At 45.3% G+C, this 12,704-nt stretch overlaps 1 protein-coding gene across 3 annotated transcripts in view; it reads right to left on the reverse strand.

Annotated features, from left to right (window-relative positions):
* The window catches only part of LOC111158600 (pitrilysin metallopeptidase 1), a 48,758-nt gene that overhangs the window by 26,608 nt on the left and 9,446 nt on the right, over window positions 1-12,704 (reverse strand). For all 3 annotated transcript variants that reach the window (XM_022520730.1, XM_022520731.1, XM_022520732.1), the window contains 6 exons: window positions 6,850-6,976; window positions 6,486-6,574; window positions 5,556-5,684; window positions 4,834-4,947; window positions 4,507-4,603; window positions 3,248-3,382 (listed from right to left, as the gene is read on the reverse strand). In XM_022520730.1, the coding sequence (XP_022376438.1) occupies window positions 3,248-3,382; window positions 4,507-4,603; window positions 4,834-4,947; window positions 5,556-5,684; window positions 6,486-6,574; window positions 6,850-6,976 (691 nt within the window). The remainder of the gene's footprint in view (window positions 1-3,247; window positions 3,383-4,506; window positions 4,604-4,833; window positions 4,948-5,555; window positions 5,685-6,485; window positions 6,575-6,849; window positions 6,977-12,704) is intronic.

Genomic DNA, 12,704 nt, shown 5'->3' on the forward strand with positions numbered 1-12,704 from the left:
AAACTGGACTCTTAAAGAGACCTTGACAAAACTAATTCTGGAGGCTGATGGTGGATGGGTGGCTCTCCTTCCTTTCGCCCTCCTCATGGCGTGATGTACACCCTATTTAAACAAGATGACCCCATTTAAATTAATGTTTGGGAAATACCCCCACCCGCTCTACCCTCGGCTACAAGAGGTTGCCCTAGCAAAAATGATTGGTCAGTCTGTACTTCAGTCACTGTAGGCGTTACAGTCTGTCTAGCCCACGCAGGGATCCAAACCGCCCACACTGAGACAGAGACAGAACTGGAACCACATCCTTACCAACCCGGGGACTTGGTTTAGATATGTCACCACCAAGTGGGAAACTTGGAGCCTCGCTGGAAGGGACCTTTACTGTCATCCTGACCACCCCCACAGCAATGAAAATAGAAGACATCCGGGCCTGGATTCATGCGGGTCACGTTAAAGGAGCCAAGGACGAGGACGCCCCCCAGAGATGGAAGCTGCAGCCAATGGGCCCTGCGGATCGTGGACTAAAGCTAAGACTCAAAAGACTATGAGTTCACTGTTGCTCCTATTTTTACCTGTTTTTGTAAGAGCTTCTAAGTCGCCTCATAAGACAGAAAAGTATAGGTGAGAAGTTAAACAAACGGAATTAGGGGAAATGGAAAAGGTTATACAAACGGTGAATGGCTAACTCATCAGCTGACTGTGCAATCTAATGTAACCTTGTGCCAACTGGCACCCATTAACCCATTTAGATGACTTATAACCCCTTACAACAGAAAAACAGAACTGGCTAAAAAGTCAAGGATTTGACTAATCTCCAAAGAAACGGGGGGAATGTAAGGGCCTACTTAGCCAGAGCGAGCCATTTTGTCGTTTATGCAGTAAACTTAGATTGAACCTGCCCCTTCCCCCAAGAGGAAAGCGCTTAGAAACAGAATTGGTGAAATACGGCCAAATAGCCCCCGATAACGGAGTCCAGATTCAAGGACGTGTTCAGACAGGTGGAGACGTCCAATCAAGTAAAAGCGCACGTATTTCCCGCCAGGGAGCGTGAGCCCCTGCCTTTTGGGCACCAGACAAAGGCGCCAATTCTAGCCAAGGTCATAGGCTGAATTAGATGACTATCATGGGGTAGAATGTAATTCAACTGGCCACCTGTGTGTGGCCAGGCTCAACCACATGGCCTTTACTCTATAAAAGTTAGTCTGTGAGACTGGGAGGGGTCGCCACTTTGCAAGAGACGGCCCTGGCCGGTCAGTTTGATTCTCGATGCTTGGTGTGAAATAAAGCTTTGTTTGACCTTCGCTTTGTATCAGTCTCGTCCTTTTGTCTACGGATCCTTTCACTCACTGCTTTTATTCAACCCAGTATGGGAAGTCCTAGCCATTAGACAACGGAAAGAAAGAAAAGGCATCCAAAGTGGTAAGGAAGAAGTAAAATTCTATCTGCAGATGACATGGTACCATGTACAGACAACCCGGAAAACCACCAAGAAACAACCAGAGCTGACAAATGAATCCAGCGAAGTCGCAGGACACAAAATCAACGACAAGAAATCTGCGTATTCCTACATGTTTATAGTGAAGCCACAGAAACTGAAATGAAAATGATCCCACTTACAAATGTAGCAAAAACAGTAAACTATCTAGGAATAAACTTAAGAGATGAAAGACCTATACTCTGAAAACTATAAACACCAATTAAAAATTTCAAGATGATGCAAAAAATGGAAACACATTCCTTGGTCATGGATTGAAAGAATAAATACTGTTAACATGTCTATACTACTTAAAGCAATCCGCTTAAATACAATCCCTGTCAAAATACCAAAGGCATTTTTCAGAGCAGCAGAACAAACAACACTACAATGTGTGCGGAACCACAGAAGACCCTATTACCAAAGCGGTCTTGAGAAACAGAACAGGAGGCGTCACGACTCCAAGCCGTGGTAACTAAAACAGTACGGTACTGGCATAACGACCACGAACAGACATTTCTCCAAAGACGTCTCATGGCCAACACACAGGAGATGCCCAGCATCACTCAGCATCAGGGAGATGCAGATCACAGCCACCGTGAGATGCCACCCACACCTGCCAGGACAGCTAACACCAACAACACAACAAAGAACACGTGTGGCGAGGATGTGGAGAAAGGCGAAACCCTCTGACGCTGCTGGCAGGAGTGAAAACTGGTGCAGCCACTCTGGAAAACAGTGTGGAGGTTCCTCAAAAATTAAAAACAGGGGTGCTTGGGTGGCTCAGTCAGTTAAGCATCTACCCTCAGCTTAGGTCATGGTCTCAGGGTCCTGGGATCAAACCCTGTATTGGGCTCCCTGCTCAGCGGGGAGCCTGCTTCTCCTTCTCCCTCTGCCCTTCCCCCTGCTTGTGCTCTCTCTTTCAAATAAAACAAACAAACAAACAAACAAATAGCACAATCTTACTGAAGATCTAGTAATCGGGTTGTGGTCTCCGGGTTGTGGGATCAAGCCCCATGTTGGGGCTCTGTGCTCAGCACAGTCTGCTTGGGATTCTCTCTCTCATTCTCCTCGGCCCCTCCCTCCTGCTCTCTCACATGCTCTCACTCTCTCTCTAAAATAAATAAAAATCTTTAGAGTATCACATGAACTCGGTTGATAAAGCAGGGACAGGGTCTGAGAGGACGGACTCCAGTTCCGAGAGAAGTCCCGCTGTGGGTGAAGTGCTATCAAACAGCACCTGCTACCGAGAACTCCTTTGTGAAAGGCAGAGTCAGTCGCTGCGCAAAATTCACCAGTGTCTTATTTTAAGGAACTGCGGCAGCCGCCCCAGTTTCAGCAGCCACCACCCTCATCAGGCAGCGGCCACCAACATCGAGGCAAGTCGCAGAAAACTCCGAAGAGATCAGGGACTCAGGGAGACCCTGAACCAGCCCCGGGAAAGGAAAGTGAAACACTCCCAATGAAGAAATCCCAGGAATGTATTTCTTCATGGGTGAGTTCCACCAATCGTTTAACAAGTGAACAATTCTTATTGAAAACTTCCGAAAAACCGAGGGGTGGACAGTATGATCTTTCTTTCAACAAAACAGAACAAAAATGCCTACAGATGTCTCTGTTAATTAATACACACGCACGATACCTTCAAATATAAAAGACAACTCACATATTCACATAAAAAGCCAAACTGCATCAGAATGAGCTAAATCTGTTAGTACATCGATCAATCATTAAGAAGCACATCGCTTACTCATATAAATTCTCCCATCTCCTTACCTTAAAGTAGTGTTTTACTTTTTCCTGCAGGAAGTGTGGGTTCTCCTTGAGGCACTGCCGGAGCCGAGCCACCTGACCGCCCAGCTGCAGGAGCTCCACCGGGTCCCCGTCGTGGTTCCAGCAGGAGGCGATGTACTGCAGGCGAGAGCGCGCGTTACACCAGCACCTCGACCTCAAACCCAACATTGCACTAAGATCCCCGTTTCTGTATTTAAAAATACCATGACGGGGGCACCTGGGTGGCTCAGTGCTTAAGCCTCTGCCTTCAGCTCAGGTCATGATCTCAGGGTCCTGGGATCGAGTCCCACATCGGGCTCTCTGCTCTGCAGGGAGCCTGCTTCCTCCTCTCTCTCTCTGCCTGCCTCTCTGACCACTTGTGATCTCTCTCTGTCAAATAAATAAAATCTTAAAAAAAAAAAAATACCATGACGACTGTAACAAAAATTAAATCATATTTTGGTTAGGAAATTTTAAGTCTGTTTTTTCTCTGACAAAGTGAAGCACAGGTTTTCAAATCATTTTGAGGAGGGACACCTCGCTGGTTCAGTCCATGAAGCGTCTGCCTGCGGCTCGGGTCGTGATCTCAGGGTCCTGGGACTGAGTCCTGTATCCATCGGGCTCCCTGCTCAGCGGGGAGCCTGCTTCTCCCTCTCCTCCCTGCTTGTGCTCTCTCTTGCTATCTCTGTCTCTCTCGCTCTCAAATCAATACATAAAAGCTCTAAAAAGAAAAATTATTAAAAAAAAATTTTTTAGGAAATATAATTACCAACATATCTACAGTTACAAATCTCTACTCAAGCATACTCTGCAGGAATGTGTCCCATATAAAAACACAAGATATCGGGGGGCCTAGGGTCTCGGCTCGGTTGAGTGTCCGACTCCTGGCTTTGACTCGGGTCATGATCTCAGGCTCATGAGATGGAGTCCCGTGTCAGACTCCTCACCTGCCCTGCAGAGCCTGTTTTGGATTCTCTCTCTCCAACTGTCCATCCTCCCTGCATATACTCTCTCTAAAATAAATGAATCTTAAAAAAAAAAAAAGGATATCAGAAAGCCAACTGCGCTGGTAAAAAGGCACAATGTATTATAAAACTAAATTAAAAGTAAATTTGTCTCAGACCCAAAACAGCACAAATTTCAAGGTTCAAACGAAAGGCACTATGAATGCCCACCTGTGTTTACAGTGCTGTCAAGTACCCAACGATCACAGCAGTAAAAGCAAAGGACAAACGGAAGAAGGCAGAAGGGAAATTACATACAGACGTCAGGCTGAGTCCGAAGCTGACAGACTGATGCTTCATCTGTATTTCAATTTTATGAAGGAGAGCCTCAATGCGGTCCTCTTCAAACCCTTTCCTAAAGAACAGAGTACACAGATGTTAAAAAGGAAACCAGTCCCCATGCAACAAGGCAGCAGAGATAATCTTCAAATAGCTCTAAGCGAACCAACTATGTTTTATGAGGTAAAGAGACAGCCAGACATGGTGAGGTGGGTGCCCTCACTGGACAGTGTCAGGACAGTGCGAGGACAATGCAAGGACAGTGTCAGGACAGTGTCAGGATTGCAGAGCGCAAGCCACACGCACTCGATGACTTCCTCGATCGTCCTGTCGATGATGTCCCGGACGGCCTGGGTGTCCTGCTCTGCGATCCCCTGCAGGCCCACGCTGAAGTAGGCCTCCCGCGTGTAGCCGTTGTATCTACAATACACAAATGGGTCACACGGCAGAATTCCAGCAACTTCCATCATCACCACATGCTTCACTCAGAGACTCAATACTGTAGAGAACAGAGCTACAGACACTCCAACCTCCCAAGTCTTCCCAGAGAAAAACCACAGAAGCCGAGTTCTCAAACACAACTGGGCACAATTATGTTCTGTCCTTCTCACGTTTCTAAAAATCAGTGCAGTTTAAACTTTAGAGTGACGGCAAAATTAAATCTAGAAACAAAACTGCTGAGCGTTACAAAATCTTAAGATTTGAAAGAATATGTAACAACCTGGCTTTTAAAGCAGGCAGCTGTATGCCGTTCTCAGATCCTGGACAAGCTACCTTTCTTTTTTTCTTTTCCCAAATGTGCTCTCCAAGGGATGAGAAACAGCTTTACTGGACGAGCGTTCTCATGCACAGTTCTGTGCCGGGGTAGCAGGGGACCTGTCCTGCGACTGTGGGATCTCCAGCATTCTCCATCCCTAACCCCACCTAGCAGAGGCCAATAACCCTCCCCAGGTGTGTCCACATACTGTCAATGTCCAAACCGGCCCCAAGTGCAAACACCACTGATCTGTTCGGCTAATGAAACTTACCCAACATCAGGAGAAAAGTCTGTGCCAAGTCCAGATTCAATTAATGCTTTGTAGAAGGGGGAGTTGGGTCCACTGATCAAGAGTGAGGACAGAAGGTTTAACGTGAAGGCTTCAAACGTATCAGTGATGCTTCATTTAAAACCAAGATTGGGGGAGGGGGAGGAGAAAAAGGGAAACTATTGGCCCTTGTGTTTTCAAAATCATTAAAATCACTACCAAATCGACACATTTATTTCCAAAGAAACAGATGTTCTACAAATGCTTGTATTTCAACCTTTGTTTTAAGGTATGTGGAAAAAAGAGAGTCAACTGTTTTTTTTTGTTTATTTTGATTTTGGTTTGCAAAGCTCTCGTATGCTAGACCGCTCTGGGGACCCGAAGCGTCAAGCTGACTTGGCAGCTTGCTGAGCGTCATCCCGTCACAGCGTGCCAAGCACTCTGACCTGGGTCACGCCCATCACAGGGCACTGTGCACACACAGACAAGAGCAGTGAGCAGATGGGGAAGTCGGTCGAGCCGCAGGGCCACTGAGGCAGCCAAGTCTGCCGCCCACTGGCCAAGGACGCCCGGCCGCCCACGCGCCCGCAGGCGTGCACAGCTCCCTGACGACAGAGCTCCGAGGTCGCGCACGGTTTTGAAGCCCGTGTTCACTGTGCTCTTCTCGCGCTTAGGGTCATCCCACGCCCAGAAGTATCACCAGCTGTCCCATTTTCTCCACAGAAATAAGTTTTAAAACATGGTAAGAAGTTACTTTTTTTTTGAGTAGCTACTAAAGGCAATTACCCCCAAACCATCCCAGATGTTAACATCTTCCCTGCCATCCAGCAGCTGCTCAACTCGTAAACCCTAACCATCGAGCCGTTCAGTGTGGAGAATTCGCCTCCAACCCAGCGAAGGCACTTCCCCCCCCCCTTCACAACAGACACTTACTCTGGTAAGAGGAAGCTGACCCCGACGGTTGTGTGTCCAGAGGAACCCGCAGCCAGGGAGTCCGGGCCACATGTGATATGGAATTCCCTCTGTAAAACGACATGATACTTTATTAAGTCAGTGCACAGTACGAACGACTGGGTTTACACCAGAGTGAGTTACCCACATAGGTACAAAGTGGTCCAAGAGATGCTTTCCACTAAATTTTCTTTTCAAATAAGTAACCATTCCTTGGGGTAAGAAGCTTTTACATTCAAGTCAGAGGCCACACCTGAAAATCTTATCACTAATACACAGTTCGACTCTTCACCTCAGTGGATTTACTAAGTAAAAACACTGCTTATTCTCCAGATGGGGAACTCACTGGCTTATCCCAAGGCTTCTGAGCTGGCACCGCAGTATTTGGCTCAATTTTCTCAAATTTACTCAGTGCTTCTTCGTGAATTTGTTTCAGATGCTGCTCTAATGGAAAATTGCCATAAGTGAAGAACCTGAAACATTCAGAGAAGGTGTTAGTCGATCTTAGTTTGAAAGATAAGAAATCAGCGCGGGTGGCTTTCTGTACGAAATGGAAGATGTGCAGAGCAGGAAACTAAACGCACCGCCTCCCACACATACAACCAGGTAACAGCTCCATCAGGGTAAATAACCCAAACAACCCAAACTCCGGCAGAACAAACTCCACAACTAAATGTACAGAAGAGACCGCCCTGGAGAGGGTGGGAAGGTCAGAGTGGCTGAGGGGGCTAACTGCACCATGGGACTGTCTGCTGGAGGAAGGGACCCGTGGGTAGGGGGAGAGAAGCAGCGGGTCACACCAGGGAGCCCACATAGGAACAAAAATCCCCGTAACATTGGCTTTGAAAACCAGAGGGGCCAAATTTCATGAGTTCTTACAACCAGTGGGATTTAAACCTCGAACTTTAGAAATCAGTAGGCGCGGGCACCTGGGTGGCTCATTCGGTTAAGCCTTTGCCTTCAGCTCAGGTCATGATCCCAGGGTCCTGGGATCGAGTCCTGCATCAGGCTTCTCCCTCTGCCTCTCCCTCCCTCTGTCTCTGTCTCTCCTGAATGAATAAAAATCTTTAAAAAATAAAATAAAGATCAGCAGGCTCTGTTCCGGGAGAACCTGGAGGGTGACAGGAAATGGAGTTTCTTCCCTGAAAGAGACAGCACAGCAACCACCCCAGGGACATAGGCCGCGGAAGCAGCAGTCTGAAAAAGGCAGGGGCACACAGGAGGGAGAGTGGGTTCCTAACTCAGAGCTTCCCACAGGGACAGAGATGATGGGAGACTCCTCCAGGAACAAAGGAGCCGAATGACACTGTTTCCCAACTCCTCAGCATAGACACTGTTTCCCTGCTCCTCAGCATCGACAGCCACCTGTGGGAACCAGCCGGGCACCGGCACTCACCACCTAACTTGCTTACATGTCCCACCCCCTGCACCCAGGCCTGCCTTAGCCCAGTGCAGCGGGTCCCCTCCCACAGAGGACCAGGGCACTTCTGGCCAACACTGTGTCTCCCAAACACACATCCTGTAGGGCCTCGGTCCTGCTGGTGGTGGCAGCTGGTCACCTCCAGCGGGTGACATGCACACACCTTGTTAAAACCTTGTGCACGTGCACTTTGCAGGCCGCCCCACCCAACTCGGTCTCCCCAGTGGCCTTGCTTCTCCTCTCGCACGGCACCAGCTTATAAACACTGACCCCTACAGTCAAGAGCAGGGGACACGGCGACTTTCCTGATGCACAGAAACAGACGCTGAGAGCGAGCCACAATGAGGGGACAGAGAAATAAGGTCCAAAGGAAAGAACGGGACAAAACCGCAAGCGACCTAAGCACAACAGAGGTAAGTCACATGCCTGACAGAGAATTTAAAGTGATGGCCATAAAGATACTCGCTGGACTCGGGAAAAGAGCAGAAGACCTACGCAAAATGCCAACACTTGCGCAGGAACACCTGCATTATAGGGATTCCAGGAGGAAAGAGAGCAAAGAAAGCAGAAAATTTATGTGAAGAAATGATAGTTGAAAACTCCGCTAATGCAAGCAAGGGGACCGACATCCGCTCAGGAGGCAGAGTCTGACCCCCCACAAACAGACATCCGCTCAGGAGGCAGAGTCTGACCCCCCACAAGCAGCCAAGCCAGGGAGGTCCACATCAAGACAGAGTAACTAACATGGCAAAAAACAGTGATAAAGGGAATTATAAAAGCAGCAAAAGAAAGTTAGGTAAAAGGGAAACCCACTGAGGCTATTAGTGGGTTTTTCAACAGAAACACTGTAGGCCCCGAAGGGGGTGACATGACATAGCAAAGAGCCGAATGGAAAAAATGGACAGCCAAGAACACTGTACCCAGCAAGGCCGTCGCTCAGAATAGGAGAGATGAAGAGCTTCTCGGACAAACAGAAGTTCGAGAAGCTCATGCTCGCTCAATAAGCCCTGCAGGAAGTGTTCATGGGGCTCCGAACAGAAAGAGAAGACCGTTAGTAAGAGGGAAAGGTGGGAAACCCAAAGCAGTAAGTGTGTCTGTAAAAGTTAACCAAGGGTCTCTCAACATAAAAGAATGTAAAGTATGACACCATAACCTAGAACACGGGTGGTGGGGAGTCACGAATGGGGCAAACAAGCAACTGTCAACTAAAAGAGACTGGATGCACAGAAGATGTTCTATGCAAACCGAACGGGGAACCACACATCAAAACCCAGCAACAGATATGAAAAAAAAGACAGAAAAGAATTTAAGCATGGCACTAAAAAAACAACTTACGGTGAGAGAAGAGAGTAGGGAAAAGAGAGAAAAACCAGAAAAATAACCATAAAGCAAGTAACAAAATAGCACTAAGTACATACCTATCAATAAATACTTTGAATATAAATGGACTAAATGCTCCAATCAAAAGACACAGGGTGACTGACTAAAAACACAAGACCTATCCATCCTCAGACCTAAAAAGGGCTGCAGACTGAAAGGGAAGGGATGGAAAACAATTCTCATGCAAACAGAAGTGAAAAGAAAGCTGAGGTAGCAATATTTACATTGGATGAAATAAACTTTAAAACAAAGACTACAACAGGAAACAAAGGACACTACATAATCACAAAGGGAATAAGCCAACAGGAAGATGTAATTACAAATACTTATGCACTCAACACAGGAGCACCCAAATACACAAAACAGTTCATAATATAAGGGAACTAACCAAAAATACAACAATAATAGGGGATTTTAACACCCCATTTACATCATTGGACAGATCACCTAAGCAGGAAATCAATAATGAAACAATGGTGTTGAATGACACACTGGATCAAATGGACTTAACACATAGATCCAGAACATTCCACCCTAAAACAGAATACACATTCTTATTAAGTGCCCATAGAATATTCTCCAGAAGAGATTACATATCAGGCCACAAAATGAGTCTCCACAAATTCAAAAAGATCAGTCATACCAGGCATCTTTTCTGACCACAACACTATGAAATCAGAAATCAACTATAAGAAAAAAATCTGGAAAGACCACAAATAAATGGAGGTTAAGTAACATGCTACTACACAATGAATGGGTCAACCAAGAAATCAAAGAGGAAATTTAAAAATACATGGAAACAAATAGAAATGAAAACACAACAGTCCAAAATCTCTGGGATTCAGCAAAAGTGTTTTTGTTTTTGTTTTTAAAAAGATCTTATTTATTTATTTGAAAGAGAGACAGCATGAGAGGGGAGAAGGTCAGAGGGAGAAGCAGACTCCCCTTGGAGCTGAGAGCCTGATGCAGGACTCGATCCCGGGAGTCTGGGATGGTGACCTGAGCTGAAGGCAGTCACTCAACCAACTGAGCCACCAAGGTGCCCTCAGCAAAATTGTTTTTAAGAGGGAATTTTACTGCAATACTGGCCTACTTCAAGAAGCAAGAAAAATCTCAAATAACCTAATCTTACACCTAAAAGGAGCTAGAAAAATAACGAGGAAAACCCCAAACCAGCAGAAGGATGGAAATAATAAAGATGAGAGAACAAATAAATATTAGAGAAACTAGAAAAAAAAAAAAAAATAGAACAGATGAAACCAGGAGCTGGTTCTTTCAAAACATCAACAAAATTGATAAAACTTCTAGCCAGGCTCATGGAAGAAAAAAAAAAAAAAGGGTTGGGGTGGGGGGGGGAAGAGGATCCAAATAAACAAAACCACTACTGAAACAGGAGAAGTGACAACCAACACCACAGAAATACAAACATCTATAAAAGGATATCATGAAAAACTATATGCCAACAAACTGGACAACCTAGAGAGATGAATAGATTCCAAAAAAATATTAACCAACAAAACTGAATCAACAAGAAATAGAAAATTTGAACTGACCTATAAGTAGAAACAAAATTGAATCAGTCATCAACCCCCATAAATAAAAGTCCAGGACCAATCAACCTCACAGGTGAATTCTATGAAACATTTACAGCAGAGTTAATTCTTATTCTTCTTAAACTTTTCCAAAAAACAGAAGAGGAAGGAATACTTCCAAATTCATTCTATGAGGTCAGCATTACCCTGATACCAAAACCAGATAAAGATACCACACACACACACACACACACACACACAGAACCACAGCCATCATCTCTGATGAACATACATATAAAAATCCTCAATAAAACATTAACAATCTGAATCTAACAATATATTTAAAATAATCATTCGCCACCATCAAGTGGGATTTATTCTCAGGATGCAAATGGTTCAATATTCACAAGTCAATCAACATGCCACACTGCATTGGTAAGAGGAAGGATAAAAACCTTATGATCATTTCAAAAGATGCAGAAAAAACATCTGACAAAGTACAACATCCATTCATGATAAAAACCCTCCACGATGCAGATTTAAAGGAAACACCTCAAGGTAGTAAGAGCCATCTATGAAAAACCCACAGCCAACATCATACTCAACTGGGAAAAACTGAGAGCTTTTCCTACGGGTCAGGAACATGACCGGGATGCCCACTCTCGTCACTGTTCTTCACCGGAGCACGGCGAGTCCCAGCCACTCCAAGCAGACAAGCAAAAGGAGTAAAAGGCATCCAAACTGGTAAGGAAGAACTAAAACTTTCACTATTTGTAGGCGACATATTATGTACAGAAAACCCTAAAGACTCCACCAAAAAACTACTAGAACTGAATTAATTCGTAAGACTGCAGGATACAAATCAACACACAGAAATCCGTTGCATTTCTATGCGTTAATAATGAAGCAGCAAAAAGAGAAATGAAGGAAACAATGCCGGGGCCCCTGGGGGGCTCAGTTAAGCATCTTCCTTCAGCTCAGGTCATGATCCTGGAGTCCTGGGATCGAGCCCCACATCGGGCTCCCTGCTCTGTGGGAAGCCTGCTTCTCCCTCCCCTGCTTCCCCTGCTTGTGCTCCATCTCTCACTGTCTCTCTCTGTCAAATAAAGAAATAAAATCTTAAAAAAAAAAAAAAGAAAAGAAAACAATTCCATTCATAACTGCACCAAAACAAACAAACACACAAACACACACACCAACCTAGGAACAAACACAACCAAAGAGATGAAAGACCTGTACTCTGAAAACTACAAAACTCTTGACGAAAGAAACTGAAGAGGACACAAAGAAATGAAAGATGCTCCATGCTCATAGGTTGGAAGAACCAATATTATTATTATTATTTTTTAAAGATTTTATTTATTTGTCAGAGACAGAGGGAGAGAGAGTGAGCGAGCACAGGCAGACAGAAAGGCAGGCAGAGGCAGAGGGAGAAGCAGGCTCCCTGCCGAGCAAGGAGCCCAGTGTGGGACTCGATCCCAGGACGCTGGGATCATGACCTGAGCCGAAGGCAGCCGCTTAACCAACTGAGCCACCCAGGCATCCCAGAAGAACCAATATTATTAAAACTACCCAAAGCAATCTGCAGATTTAATGCAATCCCTATTAAAATATCAACAGCATTTTCCACAAAACTACAGCAAACAATTCGAAATTTTGTATTGAGCCACAAAAGAACCCCAACAGTCAAAGCAATGTGGAAGATGAACAAAGCTAAAAGTATCACAATACCAAAATTTCAAGATACACTTCAAAGCTGTAGTAAACAAAACAGTATGGTACTGGTACAAAAAGACACACAGATCAATGGAACAAAATAGAAAACCCAAAAATGAACCCATGATCCTATGGTCAATTAATCTTCAACAC

This window comes from Enhydra lutris, unplaced genomic scaffold (assembly GCF_002288905.1).
Source record: "Enhydra lutris kenyoni isolate GAN:26980312 unplaced genomic scaffold, ASM228890v2 scaffoldscaffold61, whole genome shotgun sequence".
Classification (NCBI taxonomy): Eukaryota; Metazoa; Chordata; class Mammalia; order Carnivora; family Mustelidae; genus Enhydra; species Enhydra lutris.